This window comes from Festucalex cinctus, chromosome 7, assembly GCF_051991245.1.
Source record: "Festucalex cinctus isolate MCC-2025b chromosome 7, RoL_Fcin_1.0, whole genome shotgun sequence".
In the NCBI taxonomy this organism is placed as follows: Eukaryota; Metazoa; Chordata; class Actinopteri; order Syngnathiformes; family Syngnathidae; genus Festucalex; species Festucalex cinctus.
Genome location: NC_135417.1, coordinates 28,699,766 through 28,720,683, shown reverse-complemented (window position 1 = coordinate 28,720,683; position 20,918 = coordinate 28,699,766). Strand labels below are relative to the sequence as shown.

Genomic DNA, 20,918 nt, shown 5'->3' with positions numbered 1-20,918 from the left:
AAACTACAATATTAATTCATTTATTAATTGTAAAACTTCATATGTTGTTTGCAAACTTGAATGCCCTTGTGGCCGTTTCTACATTGGTAGAACTAAACGCAAATTTAAATCCAGACTTGCCGAGCATAAACAAGCCATAAGAATTGGCAATGCTCTATATCCTATGGCATTACATTATAAATATTCTAATCATTGTAATTCAACTTTAAAAGCCTAAGATATAGAACATATATCTGAGTCCATAAGAGGAGGTGATAGATTGAAAAGACTCCTGCAGAGAGAGTCTTTTTGGATCTACACTTTAAGAGCCACTAAGTATCCTGGTCTGAATGGCGAACTAGACTTCATTGCTTTTCTCTAAAATCTCTTTTGAAAAAGACATTGGAAATGTGTATTGTGTTGGGTTTTTTGGACTGTTTCTTTTAAAAGTATTGCTTATTGTTGCTTGCTGATTAGATAAGCTGACTATATGCCCTGCCCACTATGAACATGTGACAAACTATATAAGCAGGTATGTGCAGGTATGTCTCTTTCAGCTTGCTCTGACGAAGGCCTACCAAGGCTGAAACGTGGAGGCAATTTTTAATCAACTGGCCATATTGAAATAAAGGCCTTTCACTTGCAAACCCTTTGAGTGCCTCAGTTTTTTCTCTTTTTGGACCTACCTTATATTTGCTCAGAAGAGGGTTTCGGCCTTCATGATGTCATAACACCAAGTTTGTGAGTTTTCCAGAATCACTGTGGGCGTGGCTAAGCACTGTTCACCAAGAAAATAACACCAATTTTGAGGGCCTAAACATGCACAAAAGCTCATGAAACTTGGCACACATATCTGGCCTGGCAGAATGAGCAATATTTGATTGTATATTGTGCTATTTTTACAAAAATGATGACTCAATAGCACACCTTACAAATTTTTAACGACGCAGCCCGGTTGTACGTTTACGCAAGATCTACGAACATTTTTGGGTTGAATGTGGGAGCTCAAGACCTACAAAAAGGTCTCTTGGACCCAAATGCAAAAATAAACAGGAAATGAGCTCCGAATTGTTGAATGTCCGCTTTTTCCCAATTTTTGCACATTTACAGGGATGCCCCCTGTAAATGAATCCGTGGTGTTTATATTTGACCGTGACTGGTAATTCGCCATCTAGTTCACGTGAGTTGTGATGCTAACTGACCGCTAAGCTAACGTACTCTCAACGAGACGGCGTTTACATTGCTGTCGCACAGTGGCGTAAATATGCACATTTGTGTTTTTTATACCTGCTAGTGATGTCTACAAGCAATCACGGCATTTTATCGCTCCTCTGATTAACCAATCAGAGACATTCATGGCAAAATAACGCTTGCAGGAGAGTTGCCGGTTGCGGCAAAAAATAACCACTGCCAAAAGAATCGCAGAGGGAAAACCATTTTTTACCAATACACTTGCCTGCGGTGTACAAAGCATGACGCCACAAACTGGTTGCTACCGTATCATTGGCGATTCCCCCCCCACAACACGAGGATCAACCACACAGGACAGAAAATAATGGACTTTTTTTTTTAAGAGGCAAAAAAAACAAAAAAAAACACACGGTATTTTATACAAAATTTGTAAACTCATTGTGAGATAATTAAGTCGTGTATGAATATTATTTTACTTTCCACAACTCAAAATGTTTACTGGCATCAGGCATTTACAGGGGCCATACTTCTGCCCAATTCTCTTACACGTTTCATCTACTTTACTTCAAACTTCACCTCGAACATGTCAAGAACTGAGCCAACAACAGGGGAAAAAATCTTGACTTTTCGAAATACTATATAATGGTATAAACCTAACCCTAACCCAGGGCATCAAATTTTGTTTCGCAATGAAAAAGGATATGCTTAATAATGCCCATGCTCCAAAAAATCCCAAACTTAACATGTATGTTTATAGTCAAGGCCTGAAGCTATCTCTATGACAACATTCAGTTAGAAATACAGCGCTACCTAGCCCTTGAGGCAAAAAAAACAACAAACAAAAAACACATATAGTATTTTGTACAAAATTTGTAAAATAATTTTAAATGTAATAACTAAGTCATTTATGAATATATTACTTTCCACCACTCAAAATGGTCAGTGGCATCAGACCTATCCGTACATATGTAGTTTTTATTTTATTATTAAATTTTTATGGCCTCTATGGACAAAGCAATGTTGTGCAATGAGTACAACAAACGATGATGTGTATATATATATGTATACATTTACAAAAAATACCAATCAGGGCCACTCATTTTTGAGGATCTTAACATTCACCAAAACTCATTGAGCTTTACACACTCATCCCTGCTGATTAAAAAAATCCATATGTAAAGATTTATTATGCCATTTTCAAAGAAATTCTGCTTCCAATGTGCCAGTACCGCAACATGCCTGTACCCCAAAGTGCAAGTACACCAAAGTGGCCCGGGCTGCGAGGGCCCTTTATAGCTGCTCGCAGCTCTAGTTCTTCTTCTTCTTTATTCCCAGTAAACAATCGCGCTTTTGGGGACCTAAACATTCCCGAAAACTCATCAAACTTTGCACAGTCTGTGGGACTGACGAAAAATTTGATTTGATGAAGTTGCAATAACAACATGGCTCTATAGCACCCCCGAACGTGGACAAATATACACCAATCCTTATTATCTGATTGGAGTTGCCATAGCGTGACGTCATCGGCTAGCGGAGATCTTCGCCCAGAAGAGGAATGATTTGCATTTGCGAGCTGACAGCCAATCAGCCATCTCCATTTTACACACTGCAGTTGATGTCACATCAATGTCTGCAAAGCACAACCGACTCTTATTTCTTCACAATTACAAAACCTGCATTTTACTAAGATATGTTCCTGCTTGTATTTTTCATTCATGTTTGGAATTTTATTTCATGAAACCATGATGGCAACTGGGCTCACAAAAAAATTACTTCGGAAGCATGTTATGCGGTGCGCTGTTTCTACAATGAGGTCTCAGTATTGCCTAACACATGGAGTTCCATGCGAGCCTGACGTTAAGGATGTATTTGAAAAAAAAAAAAGTGTGCATTCCCTCAATATTGACAGAAGGTTCATCAATGACGGATGCTATTGCAGATGCCCGTTTTGCTGAGGGAATGACAAATGACAGATTGACATAACAATCTCTTTCAGCTTGAAATATTGACGGATGACGACAACGGAAAGGTGTCCTGTCCATGCTCATTGACGCGCCCACCTCTGCATTTAACCTTGACATATTTTGAGAACTAAAGTGGAAATGTAAATAGAAGGAACAGTTGCTAGACACATTTTTTCTCTCTATCGCTGAAATAACGGAGATGTGGCGATGCCATTTTCTTGACTGTTCAAAATAAAGAGCAGGTTAAAGGTTAGTTTTTTACTCGCGACTGCCACCTCTGGCCTAAAGCGTAACTGCAGCCTCTGTGAAAAGCTTGTGCATGGCGTCCCTTCATGAAACTGTGGCGTGTTCGGGGTGAACACACTGAAGTGAAGATACGAGTTGATAGGTAGTCTTTGTTAAAAAGTCAGAGTTTTATGTATTCATCTGGGAATTAATGGAAGCATGTATGGTGTAGAAAAAGCTTTAACATGAACATTTTCAATTCTACAATGCAACTTTAAATAAATAGAGGTGCTGCAGCAATCTGACACACTTTTTACACATATTGCAGGCTAAACAATGTGGAAGGCCAAATTGCTTGTTGATACACCATTCAAACTCCACTGTGTGAAGTCAAAATTGTGATTTTGTGTCCCTAGCAAAGTCATTCGGCCTGTCCTGTTTACACGGAGTGAAGAGACGCAACAACTGTGTAACATTCCTGTCCTGTCCTGTAGTGTGGGGACCACTCCACACTTCATGTGATAATGATTAGGTTTTTACTCACGCAAGCACTGAGGCAGGTCTCCACTCCATGTCCCATTCCCTCTGCAGGTGAGCACAGCAGGGAAGGACAGCTCGTAGCCCGACAAACAGCTGTAACTCACACTGGTTCCCCAATCCCACACCGAACCTTCCAACAGGCTGTTCGGGATGGATGGAGGGGTCAGACATGTCACCACTGTGGGAACATAATGGTAAATTTTAGTTACTTCTAACTGTGTTTGCAGTCAAGAAGACCACTACAGGGTTCCAACACAAGTGATGTTAACATATGGGACATGTTTCAAGTAACGTTACAGACAGTAAAATTTCTGTTCGCCATTTTCACTCCCTCGTCGTCGTATTCAATAAGAAAGCCGAAATTATTCCACACCACTTCTTCAAACTTTGGTCTGCCAACTCCGCACTGCAGCTCGCGCTTGTGGGTGAGTTGGCCACATTTGCGGGTGAGTTGGTCGCAGTGTCGAGTACTGGGTTATCATATTTTGTACATGAAAGGGATACAACATATCAATGGTCATATGTAAAATGTGCACACAGCAACAAATAAGAATATTAAACATACAATTGGAATGCATTATTTGTTCCACCAACCTCCACAAAAACACTGGTTTTAAAATTATAGTATATGGTAATGTGTAGAAAATCATAATAAAAGGGTAAATAAAAGAGAATTCAACAAACGGGCATCCGTCATTGATGAATTGACGGACCTTCTGTCAATAGTGACGGAATGCCCACCTCTGGTAAATGGACTGAGAATACATAGCGCTTTCTAAACTAATGTACACCCCGATTTACAAACAGTGTGCACTGAGGACTGCACCTTTCAAATGTGCAAAATTCTCATCCATGTAGTACGTTTGTAGTGAACATCACCGTTTTTTTGTTGTTGTTGTTGTTTTGCAGCACCGTCAAAGACAAAAAAGAGCTGCCTTTTTGTCGCCATTCTCCACAGAGACTGGTTCACCTCCACAGGTGACCATCCCCCCTTCTCTTGAATATTAAAAAGCCTCGTGGGCTGTATACATAGTTCGCCCATGTCTGTTCTAGTCTTTGACTCTCTTTCTCCGCCTCCACAATAACTTCATTTTCAGTTTTCATCAAGAATCGTGACAATGGTCAGTAGCTTGGTCCCGAATGGGTTGGGGCGAAAAACAAGCAAGCATCCGTAAATAGAAATAAACATTTCTTACCAGATTTTTGTCTAAAAGTTGGCTCCCAAGACGACAAGAAGTATGGATATTTTCCAAAGCAAGTCTTTTTCCCCACACAATGCTCTATCATATTAGGAAGCAATTGAAACAAATCGGGGACCTTTATCCTCCTTTACTATTGTGGTATCACGCAAGAGGGCTTTAAAGGGGCTGTCTGCCGGTTTCACTAAGGAAAATGCTCTTGTTAAATACTGGACAACCAACTTTGATACAAAAGCGACATTTTGTAAGACATGAGTGTTACTATTTACGGCCTTTATTTCTTCGTCGCTCCGACACATTTGGGACAAATCTACTGAAGATGCCGTTTATTTGTTACTTGTACCTTGCTTAAAGGGCTGTCTGGCGGTTTCACTCAGCAATTTGAAAGCACGCACGGATTTTTTTTTTTCACTCACTCATTCACACATGTAAGCTTCTGTTCGTGAGTGAGTGAAAAAAAACAATAATAATCCGTGCGTGCTTTCAAATTGCTGCGGGAGTGACGTCACGCAGCTGACACGTTGGCCCGGCCCCGTTTGCGACAAGCTACCCCCCACTCTGTGATTGGCTGGAGGGGTGTAAACACTGTCTTTCCATAGAAACGGCCCGCTGTTTACAAAACAAACATAAAATGGCGAAATACAGGCTGTGGGTGTGGGGGTTTAGGACAAAATCACTCCCAATACGTTATGAAAAGCCCATATCTATAAATTGAAAAGTAGTTAATTTGTTTACATCCTGTATTTAAAAAGTGCATTTTCCTGAGTGAAACCGGCAGACAGCCCCTTTAAGCAAGGTACAAGTAACAAATAAACGGCATCTTGAGTAGATTTGTCCCAAATGTGTCGGAGCGACGAAGAAATAAGCGGCCGTAAATAGTAACACTCATGTCTTACAAAATGTCGCTTTTGTATCAAAGTTGGTTGTCCAGAAGAACAGAAGTACAGTACAGGTATTTTCTAAAGCAAATATTTTTTCCCTTCATAGCCATATTTATTGTACAATGCAATGTGACTATGAGTGGAACTCACCTTTGCACGTTGGAATGGCGCCACACCACGTGCCATTATTGGTGCAGGTCCTGGTGATATTGTGGCCCCCTCCACTCATTACAAAACCCAGTTGGCACGTATAGGTGACATTGTGGCCCACTGTGGTGTCATCACCAAATCTAAGCCCGTTTGCTGGGAATCCTGGGTCACCACAAGTGATCACTGTCATTAGGGATAAAAACAGGCATCATGAAATAGGACAGCTTATTATTGAGAACAATACCGTTTTATTTTAGTGAGGTTCCTGACCAATGCCTTTACAATACACATGTATGTATTCATCACACCATTTCAGAAAGCAATCTGAAGTTGTGAAAACACAGGAGAGGCCAACTTTTCCCCTCCAATTTATTGTTAGTCTCCCAATCTTACTGTCTCTTTGTTCCACATAAAAAATAATAGTCTCACATGCACATTTATTTCAAGTTTATTTAGGTTTGTGGGTTTCAACGATACACCGGTGTATCATAAAAGTACTGTAGCTAACTATAATGCGAGGAGTATCCTATATGTACACAAGAACACTAAAAACCTGAGGATTAGAATTGTGGGATTGATTAGAATATACTACAAGATCCTACTTTTGATGTACAAGTGGTTTGAAAATTATATCACCAAACTTTGTAAAAGTTGTGTCCTATCACACTCAAACACGAGCACGTGGCTAAGGATTGCCCATTACATTGCCAGGTATTGACCTCAATCTATCTGATGGATGTTAAAGGGATACTTTACTCAATGAGCCATTTTCAGCTGACCAAAAAACATTTTGTCTATAATTAATGTGGTAACTTCATGATTTTTCATGTACAATTAATACCTTTAAAGAGTAATTTTTCTACATGCTGTCGACTGATGATGACATCACCTGTGCTGAGGAAGTAGGTAACGGCCAATCATGGCTCACCTGTTTTCTGGGTTTGGTCAGTAATAATTGGCCATTATCAAATTCATTCTGGACAAAATTTTTTAACTTTTTACTGCTGAAATTTGTTCCATGAGTCAAGCATCCCTTAAAGATGACAACATCCATATACCCTTTAATGGCCAGACTAAGAAATCCTCATTGAAAAAAAATATTTCTTGCAATTTGTGGTTGTTAGGGATAGAAAAAAAAAAAAAAACCTGTCAGTTAAAAAAATAAAATAAAATAAAATAAAATAAAATTGTTGTTTTTATAAACCTGTGTCAAAAAAAAAAAAAAAAAAAAAGTCTACAAAGTCATGTGGAATCTTTTTTGCAAATATTTATCAGCAATTTCAAGATAGATTTTCACATCAAGTATGCGCAATAGGCCACAAACAATAAATAGGCAAAGAAAGTTGTCATAAAATATATACACGATGACCACTGTGTCATGATTCAAACACAGTCTGGTGTCCTCCTAGTGGTAAGCTGCAAAGCATGGATTGTTTGCCTTGAGACAGAGGAATATTTTGCATTTCTCACACTTCCATCTGCTCTGACCCTTTGTACCGTATAGACATTGACCTCTGACATCACTGTGGACTGGCAAATGTCCCATGCTGTCATAAAAAAAAGACACCCTGCAGTTGACAAGGGACTGCGTTCAAACATCACTCCCTCTCTTGCAGTTAGATTGAATAGTAGGACAAACATGTCAATGACTCGATACTTCATCCATCCATTATCTACCGCTTATCCAGGGGCAGCAGCTTTAGCAGGGAAGCCCTGACTTCCCTCTCCCCAGCCACTTCAACCAGCTCCTCTGGCAGAATCCCAAAGTGTTCTCTGGCCAGGCGAGAGACATAGTCCCTCCAGTGTTTCCTGGGTTGTTCTTTCCGCTGGAGGGACATGCCCAGAGCACCTTACCAATGAGGTGCCCGAGCCACCTCAACTGATTCCCCTCAATGCGGAGGAGCAACGGCTTGACTTTGAGTCCCTCCCGGTTGACTGAGCTTCTCACCCTATCTCTAAGGGAGAGCCCGGACACCCTGCGGCGGAAACTCATTTCGGCCGCTTGTATCCGGGATCTTGTTTTTTCAGTCACAATGTCTTTGACAGTAGGTAAGGGTAGGAAGGTAGCTTGACCGGCAAATTAAGAGCTTGGACTCGATACTTCACAGGAAAAGGGGCTTTTTGTTTTTCAACATGGTCCTTCAACTTGTCTTTGTCTACAGAAGTCAGTAAAGTTCAGCCACTAATTTACCAATGCCATTATTTGATTACACAAGACAATAAGGCTTGCTTCCATACTTGCATTTGAATGATTGGGCAATCATATGTCAATGATTCAAGTCACATGAATACTGCAGCTACTTGGGGCCGAAATTCACCTACTGTCTGAGTTCACCATGCAGAGAGTGTTTGCAGAGGCAGACCACGTTCCAACACCTCAAACGGCCATAGTATCAGTTTGGCACAGCTTCTTTTTGAAAAAAAATATTGCATCCCTTTATTTTTGTATTTTTCCTTCAAAAAGTTACTTGGTTATTGTTCAATAGATATTTATAAAATATCCATGCATCCATCCATTTTCTTGACCGCTTATTCCTCACAAGCGGACCCTTGCGGGGGTGCTGGAGCCTATCCCAACTGGCTTCTGGCAATAGGCGGGGTACACCCCGAACTGGTTGCCAGCCAATCCAGGACTCATAAACTACAATATGCCAGAAACATTCCAACCTTTGAAAGAAACAGAAATATGTTGTAAGCGAGGGGTGGTTTTTGAAAAATTTGCATCTTGCTGGGAGCCCTACTTAAAGTGCATAACACAGCCCCAAAAACAGTCTTTGACTGTTCTTTTTGTGCATAACAAGGTTTAATGAGTTGAAGTTCACACCTAAACAAATGTGTGAAATTTAAAACATTCTAAAGTTAGTGTGCTAAACGGATACGGTGGACATTAAAGTTTTGTTTTTTGTGTGTGTTTTTTTAAGAGCTCAGAATTGTTCATTCGGTAGTCTTACCGATTCAACGTCTTATCATCATTGCCGTTTTTTTTTTTTCGTGTATGTGTGCGTGCGTTTGCGTGCGCGTGCGTGCGTTTGCGTGCAAATACGTATAAATTTATACTCATTAATTCATCTAAAACCTTATAAAAATCCCATTACCCTTCCCCTTAACCAGGTACTTCAGAGTCTCGCCAGAGTCGTGAAGTTCAAATGGTCAGGAGACCAGAGAAAAGGTCAGAAAAGATAAAGAGAAAAGAAAGATAAATCAAAGTGAAATCCAGCACCGACCAACCACTTCCTGCCTTCCCCATGGTTACAAAATCAAAGTCTTACACCAACCCCTGAAGCCTCTAAATTCCAACAAATTAATGAGATCTCAAGAGACCAGAAGAAAAACTAAAGAGAGGAAGGAGGGAAGGATCGATGAGGCAGAGTGAGATCCTTAGAAACCAGTACATCCAATCCATCGAAGTGAAATCCAGCACCAACCAAACCCCTCCTGCGTGGTTACAAAACCAGAGTCTTATGCCAACCCCAGAAACCTCAAACTTCCAATAAATTGAGGAGATCTCAAGTGACCAGAGGAAAAACAAAAGAGAGGAAGGAGGGAAGGATAGATAAAGCAAAGAGTGAGATCCACAGACACCAGCACCCACTGATTCAACGGGCTGTGGGAGGGAGAGGCGAATTCTGTTTGAGTTTCAGTAGATGCTGGTGTGATGGATCTGGCATGTATAAGGACCGCCACCAAAGAAAGGAAGCCGTCAACCGCGGCCCAGCAAAGCGAGCAACGCCCCCCCCCCCCCGGAATCCCCCAGGCCGCGGCAGCAAGGCCACCCCCACGCCACCCGGTTGGCGAGCCGACCCAGATGCCCGGAACACCCCCGCCCCATATACATATATATATATATATATATATATATATATATATATATATATATATCGTACAGTGTTCCCTCGTTTTCCGCTGGTTACGTTCCAAAAAATACCCGCAATAAATGAAATCCGCGAAGTAGTTAGCTTTGTGTTTTACAACTCTTATAAATGTTTTAAGGCTCAAAAATCTGCACAATTTATACACTTTTCTCATTGAGGCATTTACATGTTCTCCCATTTCTCTCTTGTTCAAACATTGACAATGTTCAAACCTTCATAAATTTTATAAAATGGGTATATTACTATAAAAAAATATGCAAAATTGCACTTAAGAAAAAATCTGCGATACAGCGAGACCGCGAAAAGTGAACACTGTTATAGCGAGGGAAGACTGTATATCGATATTTAGCCAAAATATATCGGGATATGAGTTTTGGTCCATATCGCCCAGTCCTACGCTGGGGAACAGTGTCCGCCTCACTATCAGAGTCAATGTCCATTGAACAAAAGGGAAATGGCTCAAGTTCAGCATCAGCACCCCCTAAAGGGGTCTGAGTGGTGGAAAAGTCAGTGTCCAAAATCCCAGACGTCCCCCTCTCAGCAGGAGAGGAAATCAATTGTCTCTTGGCAGCAAGAGAAACCCAAGTATGGAACGGCTGCATATTCACAATATGATAAACACCAGCATCAGCACCAGAGTCCACCCAAGTAAGTCTGTAGTTAAAATCACTGAGTCGCTCGACACACGCAGTGGTCCCACAAACAGGGGAGCAAGTTTAGCAGTAAAATTAGAGTGAGCATCTGACCTGGGGTGTGTTTTCACTCTAACAAGGTCACCGACACGGAAGGAGTCATGTCGACGTCTCAAGTCAAAATAGCGTTTATGTCTGTCATGACTATAGTCAAGCGCTGCTCTGGCGTGGTCGTGAGCTTCCTGTAGGGAGGCTCTGAGAGCCTCCGGATAAGGGATACCAGGCTCATCAACCGCCACTGGAGGCTTGATAAGGTCAAGTGGGGTGTCTAACTCACAAACGTAAAGCATCACAGAGGGACTCAATCCAGTGCTATCATGTGGGGCGGTACGCAATGCAAAGCAAATGTGAGGAAGGTACTTATCCCAAGAAGTGTACTTGTCGCCTATGTAAGCACGGATTGCAGTTGTCAGATTCCGGTCGACGCACTGTGAACGAACCCCAAGGCAGAAATAACATGTTCAAATAGTTCACTCACGAAAGGAGACCCTCTGTTGGAAATCAGGTACGTTGGTGCACCGTGCCTGGCAAAAATATCAGTGACAAATTCACCAGCTGCTACCTGAGATGGAGCTTGTTTGACCGCGCTAGCCTCAAACCATTTTGTCAAGTAGGCAACAAACACAATCAATTAGGCGTTACCTGCCGGGGTGCGGGGCAGCGGGCCAACAAAATCCACACCCACATACTCCCAGGGTTTTTGAGGGACAATGGGAACCATAAACCCAGCAGGCTTTCTATGGCTCGGCTAAGTGAACTGCCATACAGAGCATGAAGTATCGTTTCACATCAGCGGCCATCTTGGGCCAGAAGACCCTGAAACGCAGGCTCGTTAAAGTCTTAGAAACACCAAGGTGACCTGCAGTAGGGTGGTAATGGTAATAGTCAATAGTCCAGCAAGGTGAATCTGACGATCCAATATTGAGCCAAATGACACCTTCAGGGATGCAAGGAGCGTTATTGGCAAGGTTAACAGTGGGGCCACACCACTCACTGGTTTTGCTGGGGTAGGTGCCATTAGTTAGAAAAAGGTCAGCTCGTACAGCTGAGAGGGAAGCACCGGTGTCAAGAGTTGCATCCATGTACGTTGCATTGAAGTTCACTTTCGTTCTCAGAGGAGCAATCCAGTAGACGTCAGAAAAATTGTCCTACAAGTGACCAAGAATCGGTTCATCCTGAGGGCAAGTGAGGCTCATTCAGCGGTTGGAGGGATGTTGGCCTCTGCAAAATGTCCTCCCTCCCCTGTAGTTTCCCAACTGCCTGTTATGCTGAGAGGCTGCAGTGCCATCCTTGTCGGTTTCATGTAAGCCCCGAGCGGGACCCCGATGTGGAAGCAGTGGATTGAGTAGAGAATTGTTTGCTGTTGCAGTTGGGGCAAGTGCGTGAGGTGTACCCTGGCAGAGAGCATTTGAAACAGTAAGGATCAGGTTTACGTTGGCCATTGTGATGTAAAGAAGCCTGTGGTCCACTTGGTCCCAGCACTGAGTGAAGCACATGAGCACGCAGCAAACGTTCCATCACAGAAGAAATGTTGGTGCCATACAGAGCAACTCTGTATTTTTCAAGAGTGTTTGCTAATCAGTTCAATTTGTTCCATTTCACCCGGCGGGCTTTTCAGTTTGTTAAACTCACTCAGCATGTGGGCCACAAAAGGTTGGGAATGGCTCATCCTGGGCCTGAACACGATCCAAAAGTCCTCTCAGAATGAATTCCTGATTGTCGGAAGGCTGAAATACTGACTTGAACAGCTGGCAGAACTGAGGCCACGAGGTAATGTGGGAGCTCAGGGTCTTGAACAATTTTCTGGGCTCTTAAGAAAGAGTGGTATCCCTTGTAGCAATTGTCCATCAGTAAGGCCCAGAGAGGATTTGTAAGCACCAGCTGCTTGCAACCAGTCTTCAAGTAGTACCTCACAGTCACCAGCATACACAGGAGGCTCCAACTTAGAGTGATGTAAAGCCGCTGCGATCACCTTGGAAGTGTTACTGAGCTCCACTGAGTGAGATGAGAGAAATTGATTTGTCGGGAGAAAAGGATTGGTAGGCAGGAATGGATTTGTATAGTCCAAACTGACTGCAGGTTCTGCTCTGATCCTTGCGTGAGGCGAGGACACAGCAATAGGGATACCAGCAGACTGCAGGACAGGTGGATGGATGAATAGGGTTTTCTTTGGGTTAGAGACGTTCCCAATGTTTGAACAGACTTATCGATATTCATATTCATCGAGTCACGTAAATAATCACCCAGTCTGCCTACTTCTGCCCTCAAATCAACTGTCTGTTGGTTAAGGTCAGGATTCTCATTTTTCATACTGCTGTCCACAGGTAATGAGATAAAGTCCATGTCTAAAACACAGTCAAAGTCAAAGTCGTCAGGGTAACATGCCATTGTGCTCACCAAAAACCACTTTCGTGTCATCTACCCTGCAGAAAAAAATAGGTTATTCTTCGGGTCTAGCCTTTCTAGATACAGCTCGGGGTGTAAACCCCATAGTGGAGATGCTCACTTACTTTTTGCAAGAAAAATTGATTTCCCGTGCATCCGTATAAACCAGTTCAATGTCATATTTCCAGCATTTTTTGTCTTTTGTAGCTTTATACAGGAGCAAGCACACATAAGAAATTATCCTAGCATGTCCTTCTTGTCAGCAACTCAGGCTAAATCTGATAAACCTGGTAAAAACAGTACTTGCTTTACAATTTCAGTGAAAAAAACTAAAGTAGCCGAAAGTTTAGAGACAGAGGAAGGCAAAAAGAATCCCAAAATTCAACGTCCGCTGCATAAAACTGTTACGGGCGGGGTGTGATGGATGGACCCAGAGGCGGAAAATCCAGGCAGGGAGAAGAATGACTTAAACTAAACTAACTAAAATAACTTTATTGTCGGGCTGAAATGTGGGTAGACTTTGCGTGACGAACGGAGGCAGAACTGGCATGACGAACGGGGGCAGAACTGGCATGACGAACCTGGACGGATGAGGCAGGACGAACATGGACTGACTTAGCGTAGACAGATGCGGAGACTTGGCGTGGACAGATGGGGAGACTTGGCGTGGACAGATGCGGAGACTTGGCGTGGCGAGATGCTGATACTTGGCGTGGCGAGATGCTGATACTTGGCGTGGCGAGATGCTGCTACTTGGCGTGGCGAGATGCTGATACTTGGCGTGGCGAGATGCTGATACTTGGCATGGCGAGATGCTCATACTTGGCGTGGCGAGATGCTCATACTTGGCGTGGCGACTGGAAAGACTTGGCGTGGATGGCTCGAAAGACTTGGCGTGGATGACTCGAAAAACTTGACGTGGGTGACTCGAAGACTTAGAAGACTTGGCGACTTAAAGACAACATACAAACGTGCAACATATAACATCAAACATTCAACACTCAAAAATGCTCCCACACCCGCGTGAGACAAACACCACTCCCTTATACCAACACTAATGACACTAACAGGACACACGTGGGAGACACAGCAGGCAGGGGGAACCAATCAGCAACACACACGGGGAAGGAAAGACACAAGTAGGTGGACAAGGTTAATGATAACGAGACTTTGGAAAAACATACAAGAACACCAGACAACCAACACACCAAAATATAACAAAAACCCAACCCCAACCAAACTGAAACGTGACAGTAGACCCCCACCAAGGGACGGCTCCCAGACGTCCCAAACACAAAAACAAGCCAAAACGGGGGAGGGGGGAGGTGTTCGGGGACGGGAGCAAACACAACCCTCAACCAGGGCTCGAATAAGAGTCCACCAGGGGGCCGAAAACAGCCTCACAAAAGGCAAGGAAATCCACATCGGGGGGCGGCCCAGGAGGCGGCATAATTGCGGGCTCAAGGTGCGGAAACAAGGGTGACGCCACCAAGGGCCGGTCCCCGCGGTGGGCCTGCCTTTTGCGCCGGCTGGAGCTGGGTCCCAGATCCGCCGCGGTGACTGTGCTGCCCGGGGCGGACCTCAGGCCCGGAGACTTTGACTGGGGCAGAGACGAGGAAGCTGGGAACTTGAGCTGGGGCTGAGACGAGGAAGCTGGGGACTTGAGCTGGGGCTGAGACGAGGAAGCTGGGGACTTGAGCTGGGGCTGAGACGAGGAAGCTGGGGACTTGAGCTGGGGCTGAGACGAGGAAGCTGGGGACTTGAGCTGGGGCTGAGACGAGGAAACTGGGGACTTGAGCTGGGGCTGAGACGAGGAAGCTGGGGACTTGAGGTGGGGCTGAGACGAGGAAGCTGGGGACTTGAGCTGGGACTGAGACGAGGAAGCTGGGGACTTGAGCTGGGACTGAGACGAGGAAGCTGGGGACTTGGGCTGGTGCTGAGACAAGGAAGCTTGAGACTTGGGCTGGGGCTGAGATGAGGAAGCTTGAGACTTGGGCTGGGGCAGAGACGATGAAGCTTAAGAAGGCGGCAACTCTGCCGTGACGAGGAGACTTGTGACGACGGCAATTGGCCGCGACAAGGGGACCTGAGACGCCAGGGGCTGCGTCGCCCCGGAGCAGAGAGGCCAGGGGCTGCGTCGGTCAGGGACAGAGAGACCAGGGGCTGCGTCGGCCAGGGACAGAGAGGCCATGGGGCTGCAGCAGCACAGGTCGAAATGGACAGGGGCGGCAGCGGCATTGGCGAATCGTCCAGGGGCGGCAGCGGCACAGGCGTAGAGTCCAGGGGCGGCATCGGCACAGGCGTAGAGTCCACGAGCGGTAACGACATAGGCGAATCGTCCAGGGGCGGCACAGGAGAATCGTCCAGGGGCGGCAGCGGCACAGGCAAATCGTCCAGAGGTGGCATTGGCGAAGCGACCAGGGGCTGAAGCGGCAGCAGCGGCACAGGCAATGAGGCCAGGGGCTGAAGCGGCAGCAGCGGCACAGGCGTAACATCCAAGGACTGCTGGGGCGCCTGAACGAGGGCCTGAAGCCGGCGGGGCGCCGTGACCGGGACCTGAAACTAGCGGGGCGCCGGGACGGGGACCTGAGGCTGGCGGGGCGCCGGGACGGGGTCCTGAGGCCGGCGGGGCGCCGGGATGGGGTCCTGAAGCCGGCAGAGAGCCGGAACGGGGACTTGAGGCCGACGGAGAGCCGGAACGGGGACTTGAGGCCGGCGGAGAGCCGTAACGGGGACTAGAGGCCGGCGGGGAGCCAGAACGGGGACTAGAGGCCGGGGGTGAGCCGGAACGGGGACTAGAGGCCGGCGGGGAGCCGGGACGGGGACTAGAGGCTTCCGCAGGGTCCGGGTTGGTGCATTCTGTTATTCGGGGGTGATGGATGGACCCAGAGCCGGAAAATCCAGGCAGGGAGAAGAATGACAGTAACTAGAATAACTTTATTGTCGGGCTGAAATGTGGGTAGACTTTGCGTGACGAAAAGAGGCAGAACTGGCATGACGAACCTGGACGGATGAGGCATGAGGAACATGGACTGACTTAGCGTAGACAGATGCGGAGACTTAGCGTGGACAGATGCGGAGACTTGGCGTGGACAGATGCTGATACTTGGCGTGGACAGATGCTGATACTTGGCGTGGACAGATGCTGATACTTGGCGTGGACAGATGCTGATACTTGACGCGGCAAGATGCTGGTACTTGGCGTGGCGACTCGAAAGACTTGGTGTGGCGACTCGAAAGACTTGGCATGGCGACTCGAAAGACTTGGCATGGATGACTCGAAAGACTTGGCGTGGATGACTCGAAAGACTTGGTGTGGATGACTCGAAGACTTGGCGACTTAAAGACAACATACAAACGTGCGACGTATAACATCAAACATTCAACACTCAAAAATGCTCCCACACCCGCGTGAGACAAACACCACTCCCTTATACCAACACTAATGACACTAACAGGACACACCTGGGAGACACAGCAGGCAGGGGGAACCAATCAGCAACACACACGGGGAAGGGAAGACACAAGCAGGTGGACAAGGTTAATAATAACGAGACTGGGGAAAAACACACAAGAACACCAGACAACCAACACTCACCAAAATATAACAAAAACCCAAACCCAACCAAACCGAAACGTGACAAAAACGCCGCATCCTCTCAGAAAATTTTGCAGTTTCCGTAGTAAACCTATAGGAGAGAGAAAGACATATCTGAAAAACAATAACATATGCTTCAAATGGCCCAAAGCCAGCTGAGATAGACTCCAGCAACCCTCCCCCCCGCGACCCTTGTGAGGAATAAGCGGTCAAGAAAATGGATGGATGGATGGATGCTTCAAATGTTGTGCATCAACCAAGCATCGAGCAAAATATTGTCAACTCAAAGTAACATGGAAAGAATGTGGAAGTGACAGACACAATACTGCTCTGTATCCAGATACACCCTCTCCGAAAATCAGCGAACCGTCAGCAGACGTGGAAAAGCATGGCGGGGAGCATGAATGCATCACATCAGCATTCTCAGCTACAAGAATGTGCACTGAGGTATGTGGCAAACTGTTTGACCCAATATCCTGTTCTAAAATTTGCTTGGCCAAGGTTTACCCAAATGGGCAGAGGGATAAAGCCATAAATGTTTATGCAGTTATGGTTGAGCAGAGTGATCAGTCTCTTATGTGCTCAGACTTTTTTGATAACTTCAACATCAGAGGTTTATACCTTAAAGAAATGTTCAGGTGTTTTAGAAGTGAGAGAAAGAAAAGTTACGGACTTTATTATTGAGTCAATGGATGGTAACACAACAGTGCTACTCCCTCCAATGCTAGAATGTGATATGATACCTGAAGATCGTTCTGAGATTCCCTCACCTGACAATGTGCAGTTCCACCCACATTTGAAGGGACTGTCTCACAAATGACATCCAATAGACCCAAATGCACAAATTATGCTGCTCTTAGGTCGGACATCCTCAGACTGCACAAAGTGAGAGAGTAGTATAATGGGCCCCACAACGCACCCTTTGGCCAGCGACTTGACCTTGGCTGGGTCATTGTGGGTAATGTGTGTTTAAATGGCGCACACAAACCAGCTTTATTTACGACCTAGAAAAACAACACATTGATCAATGGTCATCCATCGTATCTCAACCCATGCACCGTCCTACAGATAAAAGAAAACTCAATTAAGCATCTAAATGACATGATGAAAAACTCGCACCCTCACAGCAAGATGAACAGTTTCTCACTATAATGCAAAATGAAATGTATCAGGATGAACTGCTGGGTTGCGCCTCTTCCTTTCATTACTCCCAGACATCGCTTACCAAACAATTGTGAGCAGGTTTTAAAAAACTGAATACACTAAAACGAAGCCTAGACAAAAAACCTGTAATGAGAGGGCAATTTGTGCAGTTCTTGCAAAAAATCCTCAACAATAAGCAAGCAGAAGTTGCACCTCCCTTAAAGCGTGAAGAAGAGTGTTGGTACCTGCCAATGTTTGGGGTGCATCATCCACAAAAACCGAGTCAGATTCAAGTGGTTTTTGACTCAAGCATCAAACATGAAGACATCACACTCAATGACGTCCTCTTAAGTGGTCCAGATCTCAATAATGCCTTGCTAGGGGGACTCATAAGATTCAGTCGAGAGCTCATTTCAATTACTGCAGATGTGGAGCAGATGTTCTACTGTTTCACAGTTAGAGAGGATCATCACAACTTCCTGCGTTTCCTTTGGCTCAGAGACAATGACATCACAAAATAAATTATAGAGTACCGCATGACAGTTCATGTGTCGACCATCTCCCTCTGTTGCAATCTACGGGCTTCACATAGCAGCACAAATTGGAAAAGAGGAATACGGCCAAGACGCAGTGCACTTCTTACCAGGACCTTTTATGTGGACGATGGTCTAATCTCGCTTCATACTGAACCTGAAGCAATCAAACTAATGCAAAAAACACAAGGCATGTTAGCTGAGTCAAACCTCCGCTTACATAAAATTTCCTCAAACAGTAGTAAAGTCATGGAAGCCAGTGAATTGGCAAAAGACATTAAAGATCTTGACTAAGACATCGATTTGCTGCCTGTACAGAGAAGTATAGGGATCAGCTGGAGTCTGGATTCAGATACTTTCACTTTCCAAGTGTCCAAAGAGCCAAAACCATTCACCAAACGAGGCATCTTATCCACTGTTAATAGTTTGTACGACCCATTTGGGTTTTGTCGCACCCATAACTGTACAGTGAAAGGGACTCATAAGGGAACTCACTTGTGAACCTTGCGACTGTGACAATCCTTTGCCAGCAGCCAAAGAAAGATTATGGTCAGCATGGAAAGATTCCATCCAAAAGTAGAGCAAATACACATTCCCAGACCTTACATTCCAATGTCTCTCTCTTCAACTCATCATAGAGAGCTTTGTGTCTTCAGTGATGCTTCATCCACAGAGATTGAAGCAGTAGCTTAGCTCAGAGTTATCAATGAAGATGGACAGTGTCTTACTGGATTCGTCATGGTAAGGCCAAATTAGCACCAAGGCCAGTGCACGCAATCCCACGACTAGAGAGCTTATGTGCCGCTGTCGTTGCGGTAGAAATGGCAAAGCTCATATGGCAAGAAATCTATTTAGAGTTCAACGCTGTAATTTTACAGCGTTGTGTAGTATTTACACAGACAGTAAGATTGTATTAGGGTACAGCTACAACACCTCAAGAAGGTTTTCTGTATATGTGTCAAACAGAGTCTCGCGAATAAAAAAATCCTCAGTTTCCTTTCAGTGGAGATTCATGTCTCTTCAGAAAACCCCCCAGCAGACATTGCTACTCACACAATAACAGCGAGTCTACTGCCACAAACCTACTGGTTCACAGGACCTCCATTCCTGTCACAAGGATCGTCAAAGTGCCCAGCTGTAGTTGATGACAGCAATTCCAGAAATTCGACCAGAAGTTAACGTATTCGTTTCGAAGGTCAGCATCACGCCTCTCAACCCACAACAATTTGAAAGATTTTCATTGTGGAAACATCTAATTAGAGGTATGTCACAACTCATAACACTCCAGAACTTCAAACCAAAACACTACAAGTCCCCAAACACAAGCTAAACTGACTGTTGTTGCAACTTTCCAACTATATGCGTTCAAAGAGGACATTCAAAAACTGTTGAAAGGAGACCAAATCTCAAAGAAAAGCCCCTTGTGGACATTGAATCCATTTATTGACTCAGATGGACTGTTACGGGTGGGAGGTCGAATGTCACTAGCCGATCTTTCATATGATGAAAAACACCCACTGCTACTTCCCAAAAAACATCACATGTCAACTCTGTTCATGAGACATTATCACCAAGATGTTGCTCACCAAGGCCATCTCGCCATCTCACTGAAGGAGCATTGAGAACTGCAGGTGTTTGGATAGTTGGAGCCAGAAAACTAGAATCAAGTGTGATTTATCAGTTTGTCACTTGTCGCAAGCTTAGGGGTAGACCTGTAGAATAAAAAATAGCCAATCTTCCTGAAGATCGTCTTGCCATATAGCCCGTGTTCACACGAGCTGGCTTAGATCAGGTGTCCCCAAACTACGGGCCGGACCCGCCTTCCCATTTGGCCCGGCCCCCTGAACAATACTAGTAATGCCCCCCCCCCCCCCCCACCCACCCCCCCACCCACCCCCACCCACCTCCAAAACTGAAAAAAAAAAGAAAAAAAAGAGCTCGGCCCTTCAGTCTGACGTTGAATCCCGTCGTTATCAATGCCCACTTTTCAGCGAGTACACAATGGTTAATTGATGGTCATGGATTGTCAATACTGCTTGTCAGTTAGGTGCACATTGACCGACACTCCATTCATACGTAAGCCCGTGTGTACTGTCGAGTTGCGCCGGGAGTGACGTCATGTAGCTGACACATTCGGCCTTCGGAGAACCCAGCCTTGGCGTGCGTGAAGTTGGACACAGGCAACGACGAAAGCCTCGATTAAATACACGTACTGAGCACCGACTGAATGTTTCTGTCCGTTGATCGGGTTGAGAAAAGAGTCCCTCTCGTTTTTTGTCTCATTCCGGGTATTTTTCGAGTCAAATCATTTGCTCAACATGTGGAAGCACTTGGAGAAAGCCAGGTGTCTCAACTACGGGAACCGACGGGAGATTTACGTGCCCAACACTGAATGCAACTATCCCGCCACAATATGGCCAGCTACAGGACAAGACAACAAAAATTGCCTTTTCTCTCTTGCCTTTTCTTTCTTAGCACTGGATGAGAGCACGGATGCGCAGGCCACAGTGCAGAAAAGGGAAACGTTATGTGGCCCTCACAGGAAAAAGTTTGGGGAGCCCTGGAC

The 20,918-nt window shown here is 45.0% G+C and overlaps 1 protein-coding gene across 5 annotated transcripts in view; it reads right to left on the bottom strand.

Annotated features, from left to right (window-relative positions):
- LOC144021954 (CUB and sushi domain-containing protein 3-like) overlaps positions 1 to 20,918 on the bottom strand; it is a 1,200,535-nt gene that overhangs the window by 177,477 nt on the left and 1,002,140 nt on the right. For all 5 annotated transcript variants that reach the window (XM_077526258.1, XM_077526261.1, XM_077526260.1 and 2 more), the window contains 2 exons: positions 6,130 to 6,312; positions 3,904 to 4,077 (listed from right to left, as the gene is read on the bottom strand). In XM_077526258.1, the coding sequence (XP_077382384.1) occupies positions 3,904 to 4,077; positions 6,130 to 6,312 (357 nt within the window). The remainder of the gene's footprint in view (positions 1 to 3,903; positions 4,078 to 6,129; positions 6,313 to 20,918) is intronic.